Source organism: Schistocerca piceifrons, chromosome 4 (genome assembly GCF_021461385.2).
Source record: "Schistocerca piceifrons isolate TAMUIC-IGC-003096 chromosome 4, iqSchPice1.1, whole genome shotgun sequence".
NCBI lineage: Eukaryota > Metazoa > Arthropoda > Insecta > Orthoptera > Acrididae > Schistocerca > Schistocerca piceifrons.
In genome coordinates this window covers 764,830,778-764,852,663 of record NC_060141.1, presented here as the reverse complement: position 1 = coordinate 764,852,663, position 21,886 = coordinate 764,830,778, and the positions used below count along the sequence as shown (strand labels likewise).

At 46.0% G+C, this 21,886-nt stretch overlaps 1 protein-coding gene across 6 annotated transcripts in view; it reads right to left on the bottom strand.

The window, feature by feature from the left end:
- The window catches only part of LOC124794963 (la-related protein Larp4B), a 358,294-nt gene that overhangs the window by 197,368 nt on the left and 139,040 nt on the right, over positions 1-21,886 (bottom strand). The window contains exon 1 of one of the 6 annotated variants that reach the window (XM_047258685.1): positions 13,569-13,592. The exons of the other annotated variants lie outside the window; for them this stretch is intronic. Within the exon in view, the coding sequence (XP_047114641.1) occupies positions 13,569-13,577 (9 nt within the window). The 5' untranslated portion in view covers positions 13,578-13,592. Of the gene's footprint in view, positions 1-13,568; positions 13,593-21,886 lie in introns of those variants that run through there. 6 annotated transcript variants of the gene reach the window in all.

Genomic DNA, 21,886 nt, shown 5'->3' with positions numbered 1-21,886 from the left:
GCCTACGAATTGCATCAGTCTGGAAAGAATCTGAATCTGTGATAGGACTAGGCCGCTTTTTCTTCTTTCCCGGTGTTGATAAAAATGTATTATTTGATCCAGACAGCTCGGAATCATTACGGCTCACTTCAGTATCTTCCAAGTTTTGTAGTAATACTCCCTTACTTACTACGGTTCTTGCACTAATACCAAGAGTTTTCGACGTACGTTCCACCACTTTGTCGGCAGGAATTGATGGCTGTCCATGAATGCTTACGTAGTTTTTCTCCTGCTCGTAAAACTCACGAGTTCTGCGTATTAACTCCAGTGCCTGGCTGTTTAGCGGCACCCCTCGACGCAAAGGATTGTCACTAAGTGAACGAAGTCTTTTCGGTGGCATTTTCCAAGTATGTACACTCACAACGTAACAAAAGTCACAACGATATAGCACACAGTACAACGAAAACACGCGGTAAACAACATGCAATTCACGTTGTATACACATTCAGTAAACAAAGCCGGCAACGCGGGAACTTTGACGTCACAGCACGTGAGTAACAGCTGTGCTCACTGCGCTGTGATTGGCTGGCGCCCCACGCTGAACGCCTAGCACCTATCGTTCTTCACTTGTTACTCTGTTACGCTGCCAACTTCATGCGCAAACGTCAAGTGCAATGTTTCAGCGGCCCGGGTATAATAAACTCGAGAACGCGATCGGCCGAGCGCGTGTCATCTGCTAAAATTGACGATATATCAGGCGACAGCTGTAGACGGGCGCGTAACAGAGTAAAATAGGTGCACTCAAGTGAAACGTGTCTTACCGTCCACAGCTGAGAGCCGTGGGGACAGAGTGGGGGCGGATCGCCACTTAAAAGATGACAGCTAAAAAAGACAGTGCCCTATCCGGAGTCGAGTTAAAATTACCTCCTCCCGACGACGCGTTCGGGAGGAAGAGGTCCAAGCACAAGGAAGAGCTTTCACGTCCCGCAATTTATTATGGGGAAGTGTCGACCAGTGTGCGTGCCATAAAAGAACACGAAAACGCTCCGTAGATCGGCGAAGGGAATAGATTGAATAGCTGGCCGAAGAAGAGAGACTGCAGCCTTGGCCGCTATATCGGCCGCCTCATTTCCACATACACCAACGTGTCCCGGGAGCCAGAGGAACGCCACAGAGACGCCCCCCAGGTGGAGCAAGCGTAGGCAGTCCCGAATCCGGTGGACCAGAGGGTGGACAGGGTAAAGAGCTTGGAGACTGAGGAGAGAGCTGAGAGAATCTGAGCAGATAACATACTGTATCCGCTGATGGCGGCGGATGTAGTGGACAGCCTGGAGAACAGCGTAAAGCTCCGCAGTATACACCGAACATAGGTCGGGAAGCCGAAATTTATTTGTGGTGTCGCCAACAATATAGGCACCCCCTACACCAAACGATGTTTTTGAGCCATCAGTGTAAATAAATGTGGCTTCCGTCATTTGTGCACACAGAGCAGAAAATGCCCGACGATAAACAAGTGAAGGGGTATCATCCTTGGGAAACTGACAAAGGTCACGGAGCAGGCAGGTCCGGGGGCGGAGCCAAGGCGGTGCTGTACCCCAAGTTGTCAAGGTGGTTTTAGGAAAGCGGAAGGAAAGAGAATGGAGCAGTTGACGGAAGCCGACTCCCGGTGGTAGTAGGGAGGAAGGGCGGCCTGAATACCCTAAATCCAAGGAGGCGTCGAAAAAAAGTTCATGGGCCGGATTAGCAGGCATGGAAGACAGATGGCTAGCATAACGACTCAGAAGGACTGCTCGCCAATTGGACAGCGGAGGTTCAGCAGTCTCAGCATAAAGGCTTTCCACAGGGCTGGTGTAAAAAGCTCCAGACACTAAACGTAATCCACGGTGGTGGATAGAGTCGAGACGCCGAAGAATAGACGGCCGAGCAGAGGAGTAAACTATGATTCCACAGTCCAATGTCGAGCGCACTAAGGCGCGATAGAGGCGGAGAAGGACCACTCGGTCCGCTCCCCAGGAAGTACCATTTAGGACGCGGAGGGTGTTAAGGGATCGCAGACAGCGAGCCGAAAGATAGGAAACGTGGGAGGACCAGCACAGTTTTCTGTAAAAACACAAGACCCAAGAATTTAGCGACATCCGAAAACGGAAGGTTGACAGGTCCTAGATGTAAGGAAGGTGGAAGAAACTCCTTACGTCGCCAAAAATTAACATAAACGATCTTAGTGGGAGAAAAACGGAAGCCGGTTTCGATGCTCCAAGAGTGGAAGCGATCGAGACATCCTTGAAGGCGTCATTCGTTTGATTCTCACCGGTATTTGTCTTTGTATCTCGGTTGCACCGACAATGAGAACTGGACAACAATGGAGTTTGCATAGCATGCGTTGTGTGTCTTGTTTGCGAATCATCTTGTTCCATCCAGTCACCATACCTGTTGCTGTCTACACGGTAACGCCCACTGCACTCTTCGTCCATAAGATTGCATTCAGAATTGCTCGGTTGTGTTCGGGATGTGTGTTTCCGATAGTCTTAGTTGTGCGTCAACAGTGATGCACAGCAGTACGGATAGGTTTGTTGATCACAGTTACGAGCTGACCAATATTTATGTCTCGTGCGCGTTCACTGAACGTGGTGGAAGAGCCGGCAGAGGATGCCACGGGAACTGTTCCCGCAGCGAAGGGAACCACACCACACCGCTTCAGCAGCTGTAACACACAAAGTCTTCCGTGTTATGAACGATGGCATGTTACAGGCTCCTTCACTGCTGTGATTTTTTTCCACGGACAGGTAAGTGGAGGTAGCAAACAGGATATAAATTTTTTTAAATTTATTTTATGGTCAACATTGGAACACTTTAATCAATATTACGAATTAGGCTGTTCTGTTTTTGTTGGCCAGTACTTTTTTCGATCTTTCAGATATTGCCCGTCTCCTCATCCGAGATCACCCTCCCCAATCTGGTTGCCTTTCAAATCCTGCATCGTAATCCGTAATGGCATCATGTCGTCCTTTATCTCTGACTCATCTCATGCCGCTCTTACGATTCCATAACTTCTCAATTATTCTCCTGCTAATTCTATTTAATATTGCCCTCCTCAATTGTCCTAGGATGGAGATCCGTTTCTGTTTCACTGTAATTGCCACTGGTTCTGTTTCTTTATAAACTGTTCCATTTGAAGCCATCCTCAACTCCATCTTCTTGGTATTTTTTATTTATACATGTTCTGACTATCCTATTTTGAGTAATCTGTCTATTGCAACAATGTTGGTTTCTTTAAATATAATTGCGCTAGCGCATATTTGCAGCTGTGACAGTTTCGTGGTGTTTCAGTTTCTTGGCTATTGAGAGGCGTTTTTGTCGTGTGTGTTCTTGGTAACATGCTGTATTTTAATCAATTTCTGGACAGAAATTACTTCGTAATTTCGTAAAGCCTCTGGGTATCACGGGGTCACATATAGCGACACTCAAACTATCCCTGACCAACCTACAAAATTCTGTCGGAATTAGTGTTATGCGGTGTAAGAAGAGATTGAAGATTAAGATAATTCGAAACCTAGCTGACGAATGCTGAACGAAGCTATAATGAGCACAAAGAGAGCAGTGAGTGAAGCGCCCATTGACTTCTGAAGAAATGTTTTCCAACAGAACTGACTGAAGCACCTAAGAAGTTTTCGTCTTCACTTGAAGTCAGTAAGCAGACCTAAATTATCTATTCAGTCATGCAGTGACCATGTTGGCATCAAAACTGAAGATCACAGAAGACCTAAAGGCGGAATTCCGTCTCCCGACATTGTTTCAGCGCGGAATTATCGTACGAACGCCGAAATGGTAGATACTGAGATATTATCGTGGAATAGGAAAGTGACTAAAATCGCTTAATAGTAGAAACGCGTCAGGGCGAGGCACGTGTAAGGTTCTAGAGGTAATGCCGAAGAATTTGCTCCCTTTCTATTATCCCAATTTATTGTTGGCCCCTGGAGCAACGAAGGGTACCTAGCGATCTAAAAGAACCTCATGTCACTTCCGTTTTCAAGAAGCATCACAGGACGGATGCACATATTTATAGGCCTTTATCGCTGACATTGTGTTGCAGAATTATTCACTTTATTTTAATTTCACGTATCACGATGTTTGAGAACTAAAAATCACACAAATTCGACATCGGCTCCGCACACTGATATTGGGAGAATCGCCTCGCTGTTCCCCCATGAGATCCGTAGCGATATAGATGGCGGCGCCCAGATTGATGGTATGTTCATTGACTTCAAGAAGGAATTTGATGCTGTCCCGCACTGACGTTGGTGGAAAAAAGAAAATAAATAAAAATTAAAATACGTGCTCGACGAAGTATAACGACATGTGTGACTGGATTGAAGACTTCCTTGCATATACAACTCCTCTCTAAGTGGAACGAAATCGACCGATGTAAAGGTAACTTTAGAAGTACCGAAGGAAGTGTGATAGGACCGTTACTGTTTGCCGTGTGTAATCTGGGAGAAAGCATCGGAAGCTCTATGAGGCTGTCTGCAGATACGATTACCTATAAGAAGGCACCAACGGCAGACGGCGGTGGCCTACTGGGGGAGGACCTGCAGAGACATTTCACCATGCACGTACACTAAGATATTGTACATGTGTGGAGAAAAAACTCTACTGCTGTACAGTGACAAATTGCTGGAGAGACTAACCACCGCGAAAAACCTACGAGTAACCCACCCGGAGCGAATCAAAGTGGAGTGACCACATAAAACAAACGGGGAAAGCATATGCCAGATGGATTCACATACGTCTCGTGACATAAAAATTCCAGAAGTGGAGGCTCTCGTTTCTATAGCCATAATCCTTGTGGTCGGAAGTTTGTGTTATCCACCTAATGTGGACTTCCCGGTAGTAGAACATACGTATAGTATCACTTTAATACAGTCTTAAAATCTAGTGTCACTAGTCTAGGTGAAAAGTTTTCATGTGTTTTCTATCATTGTAAATAATTCATCTTTACTGTACTGGTGCATTCTTATTTGAGGTACAGTAGCGAACAGTTGAGCTTTTCGCTAAGGAGATTTGATATTTGTGAATGAGAGAAATTGTGTAGAATACTTTACTACAGACAACGTTTTTGTAAACATGTTACTGTTCCTATTGGTGGAGAAGATGTTTTGCAGGAATCTTTGAAAGTAACAAATGCAAGACCAAGAGTGAAATGTTTGTCAGAATTAGTAATTGAAGGGCGATTTGTCTCTCATAACTAATAACATTGATGATTAGTATTAATTTGAGCTTGTTTTGACTCTCACAATTAATGCAACTGGTTGGAAGACTGTGCTGAGAGAACATCGTAATTGTTAGAGTCTTCTTATGCTCTACAGTTTTTTTTCAACCAGATTTTAATTTTTCAAGAACGATTTTCTTTAAAGTAAACCCCTCTATCGTTCTTATTGAAGATTATAAAATTTTGTCGGGTGTGCATTGAACCTTACGCCACACGAAGCCACGGATTGTTTCTGACAAGCAAAAAGCAAATACTGTAATGTGTAGTTTATTGTTTGAGCTGCTGCGTCTACTGATTTCTATTTGCTGTCGAGGACGTCAGTACACCAGAACCAAAACATGCTGACCGTCAGGTAAATTACTTTTTATTTCAGGACAAGTCTCTCTCACTTTTCACTCCTATGAGGAAACAGTCCGTAGTCAGAATTACCAGGTGTTGCGCTAAACAAGCAGATTAATGTACAGTGAACAGCGTATGTCATCTCTAACAGTTATTTTTCTTCCGAATAGAGCAGTGACATTTTGTGGACATTTAAAGTCTGAAATTGCACTTTATTTCGCGCAGCTTTCATAATGGACTTCAGTATCAGCTAAACAGTTTTCACTGAGTTCAGAATTACTTTTGGCAATTAGATTTCTTTTCACCGTTTAACATTTGGTATGTCACTAAATTCAAAGTTTTGTTTCACGACACTGTTCACATGCGCAACAGAGGGCAAACTGTCAGCATTACTCAGCAGTTCAATACGACATCTAGAAAAAATTGTTCAAATGGTTCCGAGCACTATGGGACTTAACATCTGAGGTCATCAGTCCCCTAGAACTTAGAACTACTTACACCTAACTGACCTAAGAACATCACACACATCCATGCCCGAGGCAGGATAGGAACCTGCGACCGTAGCAGCAGCAGCAGCACGGTTTCGGACTGAAGCGCTTAGAACCGGTCGGCCACAACGGCCGGCTACGACATCTAGAGCCCAACTTAAGCGACGAAAAAGTTTTCGAAAAAAAAGTTTTCGAAAAAAGTTTATTCAGTATTTTCATTTATAGTCAAGTTTTTTTTATAGGTAACTTGCATACGATTGCTAGCTGCGGAGCAGCTGTCGGTAAGGCAGTACTGTCAGGCAGCGAGACAATTCGGATGAAACGACATCTCTGGCCTTGGAGCTATCAGTGCTTGGTGATCCCGCCGCAGCTAATCAAGCCGGTGCAGTCCCCAGTGTTCAGCGCCGAGTCAGTGCTTATCGGGCAGTTGGCGAGGAATGTGAGTCACGGCCGATTGGCAGATAAGCGCCGGACACTTACCTGTTCTCTACAGTAACGTACTCAGATCGTTGTGACAGCCACAACTGCTTCCCAAAGTTTTCCTTCACTGTGGCTAGTTCGCCCCTCACTCGTCACCAGTTCCGCCTTTCTGTGGAACGGAGTGTATAGGGAGGACCATTTCCTTACGTGTGTAAATAATCTCTCCTACACTACTGGCCATTAAAATTGTTACACCAAGAAGAAAAGCAGATGATAAACGGGTATTCATTGGACAAACATACTAGAACTCACATGTAATTACATTTTCACGCAATTTGGGTGCATAGATCGTGAGAAATCAGTACCCAGAACCACCACCTCTGGCTGTAATAACGGCCTTCATACGCCTGGGCATTGAGTCAAACAGAGCATGGATGGCGTGTACAGGTACAGTTGCCCATGCAGTTTCAACACGATATCCCAGTTCAAGAGTAGTTACAGGCGTATTGTGACGAGCCACTTGCTCGGCCACCATTGACCAGACGTTTTCAGTTGGTGAGAGATCTGGTGAATGTGCTGGCCACGGCAGCAGTCTAACATTTTCTGTATCCAGAAAAGCTCGTAGAGGAGCTGAAACATGCTGTCGTGCATTATCCTGCTGAAATGTAGGGTTTCGCAGGGATCGAATGAAGGCTAGAGCCACGGGTCGTAACTCATCTGAAATGTAACGTCTACTGTTCAAAGTGCCGTCAATGCGAACAAGAGGGGACCGAGACGTGCAACCAATGGCACCCCGTACCATCACGCCGGGTGATACGCCAGTATGGCTATGATTAATACACGCTTCGAATGTGCGTTCACCGCGATGCCGCCAAACACGGATGCTACCATCATGATGCAGTGAACAGAACCTAGATTCATCCGAAAAAACGACGTTTTGCCATTCGTGCACCCAGGTTCGTCATCGAGTAGTCCATTGCAGGCGCTCCTGTCTGTGATGCAGCGTCAAGGGTAACCGCAGCCATGGCCTCCGAGCTGATAGTCCATGCTGGTGCAAACGTCATCGAACTGTTCGTGCAGATTGTTGTCTTGCGAACTGTTCGTGCAGATTGTTGTCTTGCGAACTTCCCCATCTGTTGACTCAGGGATCGAGACGTGGATGCACGATCCGTTACAGCCATGCTGATAAGATGCCTGTCATCTCGACTGCTAGTGATACGAGGCCGTTGGGATCCAGGACGGCGTTCCGTATTACCCTCCTGAACCCACCGATTCCATATTCTGCTAACTGTCATTGGATCTCGACCAACGCGAGCAGCAATGTCGCGATATGATAAACCGCAGTCGCGATAGGCTACAATATCAAAGTCGGAAACGTGATGGTACGCATTTCTCCTCCTTACACGAGGCATCGCAATAACGTTTCACCAGGCAACGCCGGTCAACTGCTGTTTGTGTATGAGAAATCGGTAGTGTATGTAGCGCACGTTTCGTTAAAAACTAGGTGCCAGTAAGATTCTCATATGTTTTCTGCAATTGTAAATAACCCACCTTTGAAACAATTTTATTGCTTTTGTTGTTCTATTATTAAGTCTGTATGGTTATTCATTCAGCTACAGTTGTAGTAGCGTATGTGCTGTGTCAATGTAGATATTGCGTTTCATACACGTTTCCTATGTTCCGCATTCACAGATTGACGAAGTGTAGTGAAGAAAATTGCACATTGAGTTGATATACTCCGCCTATCTACGAAAGGTCATGTCTTTTGCGGCTTACTAGAATTTTTTTGGTTTTTGAAGACTACATTCTCTGGCAAAAATCTCCTAGCTCACAAGAAAATCGTAAATAAACTGCTCTGTGATGTAGAGGTTCACACGCTGTAGGGTCCTTAGTGCACCTGAAAACCATTCTACAGACGAATATGATAAATTACGACTCGTTTTCGCTTTCACAAGATCTCGCCGAACTCAATAGTTTAAATTGTTGGCCGCTTGGCGCGCTGCAATCGCAGTGGGTAACTAAAGATGTGGAGTGTCGCGACTGTTGTTGTAGAATGTGCCTCTAATGTGACGAGAAAGATGAATGAGCGCACTGCATGAACAGTGAATAGGATCTTTGACTAGCAAGTCACCCACAAATAAAACAAAAGTCAATCAGTTGTGCAGCGCTGGGCACTCTTACCGAAGGCGCAGATGAGATGTGTTTTTATGAATCTGAGAGGCACTATCTGGAATACTTTATTATGAAGATGAAAACTCTTACCACCTTCCCGTTCTTTGTATCGATGGGGGAATTTTTAGGGTAACGAACACGTGTGCAAGAATGAAATGTGTGTCAGAACTGTTAAATGAAGGAAATCTTTGTCCCTCAGGTAACTACTTAGTCTTCATTCGATCTCTGTTTTCATTATGCCGTAATTACGCAACTGGATGAGGTGTCAGTAATTTTTGTAATGAATTTCCCATTTGTCGGAGCTGTCTTACGTTGTACAGCCCTATTTGTCTGTAATCAGAGCTTAATTTGTCAAAGACTATTTTCTTTAAAGTAAAACCCACCTTAATGATTCGTAGTAAAGTTCTGAATACTTTTGTTACGTGTCACAGCACTTTAGGCCATTCGAAGTCAGATTATTTCTGACAAGCAAAAATAGAAATTAATAGTGAGCAGTTTATTTTCCTCTAGATGGTGCATGTATTTGCTTTCGAAAACGGCAGTACTCGAGACAAAAACCAGCACGCTGAGCAAGAGGTAAATCACTTATTTCAGGGCAGATGCACCTTCCATTCTTGAGCAAGCCGTGTATGGTCGGAATTCTCATGTGTCGTGCTAGCAGGCACATTAATTTTCAGTGAACAGTGTTGGTAATTTTAAACACTTTCTTCCGAGTAGTGCAATAATTTATTTTCGTGGATATTCCAAGACAAACTTTTAACTTCGTATCACGCAACGTTCACAATGCACTTTGTTAGTTTTACACAATTATCTTCGAGCACACAGTTTCTTTGGGCGTTTAATTAAATTCATCTTTTTTAAATTTTGTATTTCATCAAGTCTACAGTTTTAATTCACGACACTTCACCTGCGCAACACAGGGCCAATCGACAGTCAGTCTCGCTCAACAATGTCATACGTTGCCCAAAGTGCACGTTGCATGAAGAGAAACTTTTAGTCAATATATTCAGTTTTCTCACATGCAGATATTTTTTTAAATTGAAAGCTCGTACGTTGCTGACGTTCCGAAAAATCGTGGAACACAGTAAACATACTTTTGCCTTCAAATTAATCTTATTGGTCACGACACTTCCTCCAGTGTTTACGACCCACCTGGAAACTGCCAACTGGTTATTCGCCTGGAATTCAACGGATGACATCTATCCTGTTTCAACCGTTACACTGTCAGCACACTGGCGACTCACCTGTGCATGGGGAAACAAGAACGCACACGTACCGGCGCGAGATGAGTACGACAGGCATTAGGAGACAGTGGTAAGGAATACGGCACGTAGAGGACAAGTTACGCGGCCAGATGTCAGCAGACGGTAGGGCGTTAGGGCTGGAAACTCCGGCACTGCAGCTTCTGTGGAAACCTACGGCAGCGATATATCTGAGGTATTCCTCTAGACCAGCTCACGTAGTCACGAGAAATTTACGTTGGAAATGCGTTTTCAGATGTGGGTAGCGTCCTGTGTGTAGTTTCAGCTGCGGCAGGTTTTGCACGGGTTAAGGTGCTGCTAAACTGCACATTGCAGTGGACCGAAGTAGTTCACAATAGTTATTGTGTGAGACCTTTATACTGAAGACATCTCTCAGCTGTTTCTTCAAGGTCTACACCTACACGTAGAACCACGCTTTCCGTCACATATGGATCGCGGGAACAAATACGGCTTAAAGCGCAGACTGATCTTTGCAGAGGGGCTATAGTTTACCTATAGATTTTTCCCGTCGTATTTTTTTCTTGGTTTCAAGAGCGTATTAACTTCAGTCGACAGTAATATACGCCAAGGCTACTATACTAATTCTTCGAGACCTGCACGCCTAGCATTTCTGGACACTTGTAATTTTCAGAAGATTTCAGCGTGATTCGCAAATAGACACTGACTTTTTTGTTTGTAGAATTTCCTTACAAGTTCCCGTAACTAGTAGGGGGTAATTTATATTCATATATACCACTGTATAATTATTTATAATTTTTTTCTGTTGGTTCACAGATATGAATATTGACCATCCATACTTCATGGTGACCTTAGTAATAGATAATAAATTTAGCAGTTTTACTCATTATTCCTAGGAGTACATTCTGACTCACATCTTTGTTACGATGAGGAAGGAGGTAAAAAGCCTTCTCACTAGAGTGATTAAGCTAAGAGCGACGAAATGACGTTAAGCACACAGAAATACCAGAAGTCATGGGACAGTGGGGCACAGACTGCGCAGATGTGTTATCACATGTCCACCGCACGACCCATGTGCCAGTTGAGGTTGTGTAGGAGACTAATCACGATTCCAATTGCACCTGCCGATACCGAGGCACTGTGTGGCGCAGACCACACTAGTCGCTGGATCCAGCCTGCCAAGAAGGTGTGTTCTAAGACTGTGGTGCCTCTGCTACGGTCTGGGATGCATTTTCCTGGCATGGAATGGGACACACCATTGTTCTGGAAGGGACTGAATGGTCAACAAAGAAGGTCGGCAGACTGAGGTGGTCACCCGGGAACTCAGATTTGAAACCCATCGAACATATCCGCTACGTCATGGAATGCAGGTTCCGTGCCGTGGATCCTGGACCCACAGACCGGAATTGGCTGCCCCTCTATAAAGGATTTGGTGCCAGCAGCTTCCACCTAAGTACCAGGGACTTGTAGGCTCACTCCCACGGCAAGTCACTGCAGTTCGTAGGGCCAGAGAAGCGGCCACACGATATCAGGTGACCATCCCATCACATCTAATAACTAAGTATAGTTCCAAGTTCTCCAAATTATTGTTTGCGTTGAAGCAGTTGAAGTCTCAACATGGGACTGAAACTTAGAAGTAGTAACTGACACTAAATACCAGTATCCACAGCGCAGTATGTCGTGAAGCCCCTGAACTCCATGTTCACTGCTGTTCGCCTAGCAGGCTGTTTCTGTACAAGTTAAATCTTCAATTCGTCACGTTTTCCTCGTTATGCTTTCGTTATCAGCCAGTAAGTACTAAAAATATGTTTTTAGAAATTATTCGGACGCATCCTGTCCACCTAACATCCAAGTAATATTCGCATATCTAAGGCAAACTGTACTCGCATTTGATTCTCTTATTAATAAATACTGCTTTTCAGGTGCCCTCGTTTTATTTTATACAGAATTTCTCTTAGTTTCCTCCATGCCTCCCATTACACACACACACACACACACACACACACACACACACACACACACACACTAACGCTATCCAGTCTGATTTTTTTCCTTTTAAAACATCTAGCCCAAAACTCTAGACCTTTCTTCCAACATTGGAAATCATTTCATCACAAAGCGGTATATCCTTGTCTTCAAAAAGCAGCGCCTTGTGCTACACGAAACGGGGAACTCATGCTACATTAGTTTCGACTCGTCACTGTATGAAGCAACCTTAGACACACGAGGATGTTGAAAACTGAGTGATGTGTGCTACCTGGAAGCCAAGTGTGGCTGGCATGCGATGCCAGTAGTAGTTCAGATATAGCAGCGGTTGAAACGACCCACATTTAACTATACTTCTCTTGTTTGTCCTGTCTGACTTCCGAACATGAACACGATGGCGACTACCTCTCTCGACCTTGAAATATCGTCCCCCAAGAAACGTCTGTTAGAGTGCGAGTGTACTGTGTATTTTCTCCTTTGCTGTTCATATAAGAAATCGTTCGGTGGACAGTAATGACTTGAGAAAGAAATCATAGTCGCGTACTTGATTTTGTCCATAGGTACGTCCCTGTCCCTCGGGGGAGCAGGGAAAGCAGTCTCTCCTACGTCAAACTGAACAACCGCACAGCAAGACCAGCATCTACAAAGGCAGAGTGTGAATGAGTTAACGAACGCTAAAAATCTATCTATTCTTGGCCGTGCTGTCGTTTAATGGAAAAAAATTGTCACTGACAGGGAAAAAATACTGCCGGCAGCAATTCTTCAGGCCCCCTACCTATTTTAAGACCGCAGAGTGAAGTAACAGTAGCGGTCAGGAATTTCGAGTAAGTTATTTTCATGGAAATACGATATGCGAGCGCATAGTTATTTGACATATCCAGCATAACATAGAAGGCATTCAGAGTACTGCAAATAGTTTGGCATTATCAGCGCTGCGGGAAGAAAATGCACTGAAACGAAATTTTATCACTGAAACTGTTTATAATTTAATGAATTTACATCATGGTACTTGCCATCGTCGAAAGTACTGGAAGCAGGAAGTATTCGTATATATCCCTGTTAGATGCAAAGCAACGTTTACAAACAGTCTGGAAGCTGTACCCTCACTTAAGTATATTGCACTAGGTGGTGGGCACATGTTACAAATTTGTAGCATTAATGTGTTTGTAATAAACTAACAATTCAGTTGTCTGTAGTGTCATTTTACTAGAAATTGTGCTTATAGTCTATCTTCCACGAAACTAATGAACAGCCATTGGGCCTTGCTTTTTAACAGGGCGATGCGAGAATCAGAGCACGGCGTGGGGACGCAGCCCATCGCGCTGACATTCGAAAAACAGCGGATATTACAGAGAGAACGAAGCAGCGAAACTACGAAGTCACGCCCTCTGATACAGCAATTTAGCCGACGACGTATTTCACCGACTTTAAACGGAATGCGCTGTTATCAGGTTGCTGTTAACTGAAGGCTTTAGCTTCTCGCACGAACATTTCGTCATGGTACAGACTGCAGTGGTCACCACGCAAAGTGCGTACAAACAAAATGATCATTTGTTTAGAAGGAAGAACAGCAGTTCACGGACACGCACATGGGCCTCTGCTGAGTTTATCGTCGCTTGGAGAGGCTTCAAGAATACAATTAACTGCTATGGCTACCAAACAAAGTACGATATGCGGCATACGGAGACTGCTGCTTACCATTTGCATGAGGTTCACAGAATTTACGACAGTGGGATCCAGTGCGGTCCTCGAGGCGGGACTCCTCTCGCGACTGTACGCTCGCTATGGAAGAGCTGACGCTGCATTCTCGCCCGCGTCATTGCACCACGTACGCGTGACGTGGTGTCCCGAGAACCGCGGGACTCCCCAAGTCGGGCCAGCGCGGCACCACGTGACCGGCGCGGAGCGGGCGCCAGCGCAGCCGCCGCCATCTGTTGAGCGCGCCTCGCACTAGGCGCAGCGCCCACGCGATGCAATTACAAAACGTGCCAGTCAGTCACTTTAATTATCTCCGCGCGGCCGGGTGGGGCGCCAAATCGGCGCCGCCGCCCGACCGGAGCGGAGCCAGAAGAGGAGCGCAGTGGGTGGGACGGGAGGGGGGGGGGGGGGGGGAAGAGAGGAGAGGACGGGACCTAGTTGTGCGCTCGAGCAGCGCGACACGGCGCAGGCTCCGTCCGCCCGCCGCAGTCCTTCGGTGTGTGATGCGGCATCCAACTGTGACACATCAGGAGCGTGATAAGTGAAACGTTGGCGGAAGTAAACAAGATAAGGCTGTTCGATTGTGTTAGTTGATAACTGGCCGAATTTCGCTTCAGCTTCCGAATTTCTACAAGTCATTAACGTTTTCGAAAACGTTCGTCGGGCAGCAGGCGTGTATCGCTGTTACCCTGTTGCACAATTACGTAAGACGGTTGATGTTCGCACATAATGAATGACTGATTTAAAAGATCGGTTATCTTGTCTGCTGGGATAAACATTAATTTCGCAAACAGCACATCTTGCTAAACTCGGCTCGCTCTGTTCGTCCCCGAGATGGAGACACCGTAGACTGGAATGCGATTAATGCAGTTTTCCTCGACTTTCCAAAGGCCCTCTGTATCTAACACACACAACACAGCATGAAGGACCACTATCATTTCAAAGAAAGGGATGTAGTAACTTTGAAAATGTTTGCTGTACGACTTTTAGCAAATTTCATCTTTTCTTCTTTATTTTGTGCTTTGTTGCAGATTTGACCCAATGCATCAAAACTGGGACAGACTGCGATAAAGCGCAGCGTGTTACCTGGTATACAGAATGCAAATCTGTGATAATACTGCAGGTTTGTCGACACCAGTACGCGTGGACACCACTGGAAAAAAAGCGTAATATAGGGGTCGCTCACTCCAGGGTTGGAAACCCTTACTGTTCCGTCAGGATAGAGGCTGAGAAACCTGTGTGGCGTGATCAGAGGCTATAAAACAAGATTTAATGTCTTTTGTACCTCAGAATAAATCTTGTCGCCGTCTCTTCCGCAGCGGCTGGTGACTTCGTAAGCTGGGAGTGGAATCTGCTGAATTGAGAGGTGAACTGAGGGTAGCCGAATGTCGCTGCACCAGCCCTAAGGACAGGCCGGTCGCAGTGTAGCGGATTGCCTGCCCATTCGTTCAGACGGTGCTTCCCATCTGCTTATCTGCTGAGGACGAAGCCGTGACAGATGAAGTTTGGAAGGTAGGAGACGAGGTACTGGCAGAAGTAAAGCTGTGAGTGCCGGGCGTGAGTCATGCTTCGGTAGCTCAGTTGGTAGAGCACTTGCCCGCGAAAGGCAAAGGTCCCGAGTTAGAGTCTCGGTCGGGCACACAGTTTTAATCTGCCAGGAAGTTTCAGATGCGTATATGTTTGGCTCGCACCCTATTCTGATATTACTGCGTCCCTCTCAGATCACTGCCCGTGACGCCCCATCACATGGATTACAATATCTGATGCCGCGACGTGTCGAATGTTGACCCTCGCCCGCCGGCTCGGTATGCCACGTGACCCGAACGATGGTGAAGTATCAGAGCAGTTGGTGCCGTGAAGTGGAACGGTGTTCGTAGACGCGTGGTCTACCCGTCAATGGCTGCTTGAGTAGTCGATACTGGTTCGTAGTCATCCGTGGCTACGGATCAGTAGTCACCACATCAGGCAGCAAGAGTATGACCAATACTGGAACAACCTCTCACTAGATGGTACTGTGTAATGATCAGAGAATCGAGTGTGAACGACACTAACGCCATCGATCCTGGCAGGGTTGAGTATTTGCAGTGCCGAGGAATGGCTTTGCTATATGACGTCTTATGATGACTGAGTCGGTCTCCGAGACATCAGCATTCTTCAGTTTTGCTGTATTGCCTAATTTTTTTTTCAGTATCTTAACTGCTTCGTCAAACCAGATAGGTAGTGTGACGTCCCACCTGGTGCTTCTTGCAGAATGTTATGAGAGATACTGAGGCAGGCTGGTCTGTACTTGTCTTACACTGTCCTCCTGAGGTCTCTCGTTGTGTCACACAGAAGTGTTGATGTCGCACTCCCGGGTGGCCGACTGTGTCGAAATGTTTATGCCTAGCAGGTGGCTTTTGTTGATATTGCACTGTTGTTGACCAATGCCTGACTGTAGATACTTACAAGGGAACCTCCCCATCGCACCCCCCTCAGATTTAGTTATAAGTTGGCACAGTGGATAGGCCTTGAAAAACTGAACACAGATCAATTGAGAAAACAGGAAGAAGTTGTGTAGAACTGTGAAAAAATAGGCCAAATATAAAAACTCAGCAGTTCAAGGAAAGATAAGCAACATTAAGGACGATAGGAACGCAGGAGCGCCGTGGTCTCGTGAGCAGCTGCAGAACGAAAGGTCATAGGTTCAAATCTTCCATCGAGTGCAAATTTTAATTTTTTATATTCAGTTTATGTGACAAACTCTTATGTTTTCATCACTTCTTTGGGAGTGATTATCACATCCACTAGAAAACCTAAATCGGGCAAGGTAGAAGAATCTTTTTACCCATTCGCCAAGTGTACAAGTTAGGTGGGTTGACAACATATTCCTGTCATGTGGCGCACATGTCGTCACCAGTGTCGTATAGAATATATCAGACGTGTTTTCCTGTGGAGGAATCGGTTGACCTATGACCTTACGATCAAAAGTTTTCGGTTCCCATTGGAGAGGCACGTCCTTTCGTCTACTAATCGCACGGTTTTGCAGTGCGGTCGCAAAACACAGACACTGAACTTATTACAGTGAACAGAGACGTCAATGAACGAACGGACAGATAATAACTATGCAAAAATGAAGTAAAATTTTCAGTCGAGGGAAGACTTGAATCAAGGATCTCTCGCTCAGCAGCTGCTGACGCTACCACGGGACCACGGCGCTTCTAAGCACACTTCGTCCATGATGTTGCTTATGTGGCCCATGGACTACTCAGTTTGTATATTTTGCTTATTTTTTCACAGTTCCACACAACTTCTTCCTGTTTTCTCAATTGATCTGTGTTCAGTTTTTCAAGGCCTATCCACTGTGCCAACTTATAACTAAATCTGAGGGGGGTGCGATGGGGAGGTTCCCTTGTTAGCAGGGGAACGGTAGAGAGAATTTTACCTTTATGTGTAACAGTAATGAAGTGGTTCAAAAATTTTGGAAAGGCAGTGTCAGAGACTTCCCCGTAAGTAGACATCTTGCACTTTTTGACACAGTGGAAACTGCATTTCAGCACGGCCCCGCAAAGTCATCTCGTCACACATCTTGAGGTATGTACTGTGACAATCTCGTGATTTAATAACTTCGCGTGGCTCAGTGGCCTGGTGCAAGTCCATCAACTGCATGCCACTTCAGCGACTCGTGTATCCTTAGCCTACAATTGTTATCCAAGTGGGGAAAGGGGAATCTGAACCAAATGTCGTTTCTGATGGATGTACAGGTCATGGAGAGGTGAATGGTAGGTTAAACTGCAGACTTAAAAAGCCGTGACCTGACCCGGACTCTACCCTGCGCCTTCTATTTTCTTGCACATAATTTACCACTCTACCACTAGGCCCGAGTGCTCACCGGTAACACCACACTGGACTTCGTTCTGTGGGTTGATGTCAGGGCTGTACACAACACGACTTACACTCCTTCATCGAGTCGTGCACGAGGGGTCGCAGTCACAACTGTTGACGCTGAAATTTTAGCATATCAGAAACAGCTGAACTACTAAAGGTTTTACAAGAAATTTTTCGAAACGACAGTGGGCATTCTGGTCACCCTGTATATAAACGATATACTGGATAACGCCGGGAGGTATTTTGGGCCGTTCGTGGACGATGCTGTTTCTGCAGAAAGGTCGAACGGCATAAGGCTGTAGCAAAATGCAAGGGAACCTGAAGATCATCGACGCTTGCAGGAACTAGCAAGCGGCCCTGAACGTGTATAAATTTAACCTACTACCCACTTATAGGCAAAGTTACCCATTACTGTTCAATTACAGTATAGCTGGTGAATCGTTGGTAACAGTAACAACTGAATAAACAAAGGAGGAACCACCTGAAGCAATGTAAAGTGGAATTAGCTCTCACCACTGGTTTTAGGAAACGCAGATGTCAATCATTAGAAGACAATTTCGAAGATTGTTTAGTTGTGCCTAAGTCTGGGACCCTTTAAAGGGGTAATACTTACACACATCACTGCCTTGCTTGCCTTTTCTCTGCGTTCAACGGTCTTTCCGCAAACAATTCACATAGCTCACTACCTGCTGTTTTCTGAACGGTCGTAACTGCACCACTAACTGGACTAAGCCTGCCAGTATGATGCATCCAAGCGTCCACACTTCAACACTGGCCACGGGAAAATTAGCTCTTGACACGTCCTTTGAGGTACTAACCAATCTGGAAACATACGACCTGTGATGGCTATAATTACAGTGTTAGTCTACAAATGACGTAAATACTACCGCAACTTTGGTCAGTACATCTTTTTTTGTCACGGTTTTAGGGCGAAAAACTGCTATGGTCATTAGCGCCCGGTCTGTGACTCAGGAAAAGGTAAAAAAACGAAACTGGAAACCAGCAGCAATGGGAACGGAACTCAAAAATGGAGAAACTAAAAACAGAAGGAAAGCTTAAAAAACCACTATAGAAATGGGGTTGGTTGTCCACAAAAAGAGCTTCAAATGACTGACGTCATCTCACTGGCACTAAAACTCGAGAACGCGATCGGCTGAGCGCGCGTCATCTGTAAAATTGACGATATATCAGGCGACAGCTGTAGACGGGCGCGTAACGGAGTAAAATAGGGCCTCTCAAGTGAAAGGTGTCTTACCTTCCACAGCTGAGAGCACTGGGGACAGAGTGGGAGAGGATCGCCGCTTAAAAGATGTCGATGGCTAAAAAGACAGTGCCCTATCCGGAGTAGAGTTAAAATTACCTCCTCCCGACGACGCGTTCGGGAGGAAGAGGTCCAAGCACAGGGAAGAGCTTTCACGTCCCGCAATTTATTATGGGGAAGTGTCGACCAATGTGCGTGCCATAAAACAACAACACGACGACATAAAACACTCCGTAGATCGGCGAAGGGAATCGTGCGAATAGCTGGCCAAAGAAGAGAAACTGCAGCCTTAGCCGCTATATCGGCCGCCTCATTTCCACAGATACCAACGTGTCCTGGGATCCAGAGGAACGCCACCGAGACGCCCCCCAGGTGGAGCAAGCGCAGGCAGCCCTGAATCCGGTGGACCAGAGGGTGGACGGGGTAGAGAGCTTGGAGACTGAGGAGAGAGCTGAGAGAATCTGAACAGATAAAATACTGTATCCGCTGATGGCGACAGATGTATTGGACAGCCTGGAGAACAGCGTCAAGCTCCGCAGTATAAACCGAACACTGGTCGGGAAGCCGAAATCCATTTGGAGTGTCGCCAACAATATAGGCACTCCCTACACCTAACGATGTTTTCGAGCCATCAGTGTAAATAAATGTGGCTTCCTTCATTTGTGCACATAAAGCAGCAAATGCCCGACGATAAACAAGTGAAGGGGTACCATCCTTGGGAAACTGACAAAGGTCACGGAGCAGGCAGGTCCGGGGACGGAGCCAAGGCAGTGCTGTACCCCAAGTTGTCAAGAAAGTTTTAGGAAAGCGGAAGGAAAGAGAATGGAGCAGTTGACGGAAGCGGACTCCCGGTGGTAGTAGGGAGGAAGGGCGGCCTGCATACCCTAAATCCAAGGAGGCGTCGAAAAAATGTCATGGGCTGGATTAGCAGGCATGGAAGACAGATGGCTAGCATAACGACTCAGGACAGCTCGCCGATTGGACAGCGAGGTTCAGCAGTCTTAGCATAAAGGCTTTCCACAGGGCTGGTGTAAAAAGCTCCAGACACTAAACGTAATCCACGGTGGCGGATAGAGTCCGAATAGACGGCCGAGCAGAGGAGTAAACTATGATTCCATTGTCCAATTTCGAGCGCACTAAGGCGCGATAGAGGCGGAGAAGGACCACTCGGTCCGCTCCCCAGGAGGTACCATTCAGGACACTGAGGGTGTTGAGGGATCGCGGACAGCGAGCCGGTCAGTACATCGTCCTCAGTGACCATTAGAAGTATCTGCTCTTATACACGTTACTCCAGAAACTTTTTCCCGAGACGCTATTCACAAATGTACTGGGGAATGGGGAAGGATATTGGCAAGAGGACTTGCTGAGTATGAGTGCAGAAACTGTTCTACGGTGTCTGGTGTAGTCTCTTTACGTCAAGTCACGCGACTGCCACGTATAGCTCGTCAGTTGAATGACTGAACTACTCAGACCCTGTGTGTGGCCCCAGCGTTTTGCTAGATGAAGGTACTCAGGAGGACTGCATGTGAGAAAGTGACTGCAGTTCACGTGGAGTTTCAGTGCCATTTTTCTTGTTGCTCATTGTAATAAGAAACCCAATGCTGATAAACAGCTCACCCTTCTCCAAGAGCAATCCAACTGTGTGATATGCCGTAGTCAATTGGACACTGTGGAGAGGTTCTCGAGATCAGAAAACGTATCTTTCCTGCAGTAGCTTGTTCGTAACGTCTTTAGAGAGGGTTCCCTAGTTTTGGATCCGCTGAAGTGTGCTGACTTCGCGTTACAAGTCGCGTGTCCAGCCGTGCCAACGTTTGCAATCTGAAAGCACAGTACAATTATTGAACTATATGAAATAAAATCGTAACTTCTTGACGATTTGCCTTAGGATGTTGAAACTGCACGGTTCGTCGCGGGGCGTGATGGGAATCAGTATGGGTTGGTTTAACAACATGGCCCACTTTCATTTGGATCGGTTCATCACTAAGCAAAATTTGCTCATCTGAGGGAATGTGAACCCGCACCTCGCGATCAAGAAGTCGTCTCACCCTCAACGGGTGACCGCGTGGAGTGCAATGTCCAGTCACGGAATAATCTGTGCGACATTTCTTGATGGCATGGCGACTACAGAACGGTACGTGAAGGTTTTGGAAGACGATTTCATTCCCTTTATTGAAAGTGACCCTGACTTCGGCAAGATGTGGTTCATGCAAGCAGCAGCTTGATGCCATCGAAGCAGGAGAGTGATGTCCTGGAGCAGGATTTCGGCGACCGCATTCTGGTTCTGGGGTACCCAGAGGCCAATGCCATGGGCCTCGATTCGCCGCCATATTCTCCGGATCTGAACACATGCGACTCCTTTTTGTGGGGGTATATTAAAGGCAAGGTATAGAGTAACAACCCCAACACCATTGCTGAGCCGAAAACAACTATTCAGGAGATCTTCGACAGCGTTCATGTTGCGACACTTCGGCGGGTCATGCAGAATTTCGCTATTCGTCCGCATCACATCATCGCCAATGATGGCAGGCATATCGAGCATGTCAAACCAAATCCGAATATCTGCAGTGGCGTTTACATGTTGAATGAAGAGTGTGTGTGTGTGTGTGTGTGTGTGTGTGTGTGTGTGTGTGTGTGTGTGTGTGTGTGTGGGGGGGGGGGGGGGGGCTGTAGTTTGTATGTTATTTACGTCTTTTTCATATAGTTCAATAATTGTCAATCTGTATGTGCTGTACCCATTACGCGGTAGGGATGTGTGTACGACCCGCACTGCGTGAGGGAAGCATATCAGTCCATCCCTCCGCGCCCCTTTCCACGCAACCCAATTCTCATCGCGGTTGTCAATATGTTGCGCTCGGATAGGCAGAGCTTTCTCCCAAACGTGCTGAAATACTTTCACCATATCATGTCGGCATATCAGCCTCGTCGCAACGTTTCGACGAGTTTCCTACTAGTTATCTTCAGTCGAAACAGCGTGTATTCCCATATGTTGGACTACCTCCTGCACAGTCAATTCTCTCAACTGCCTGCCTGTGAAACGAGAGATGTTTCACCATCTACAAAAGTTCAAAAGCTGTTGACCGAACCCTCTCACCCATATGACTTTTTTGAAAGGGGTAAGGGTAAGCTTGGTAAACGCAGAGCTCGAGCAATGTGCCCACCGGTAATTTTTTTTTTTTTTGTGGTGCGCTCGCCG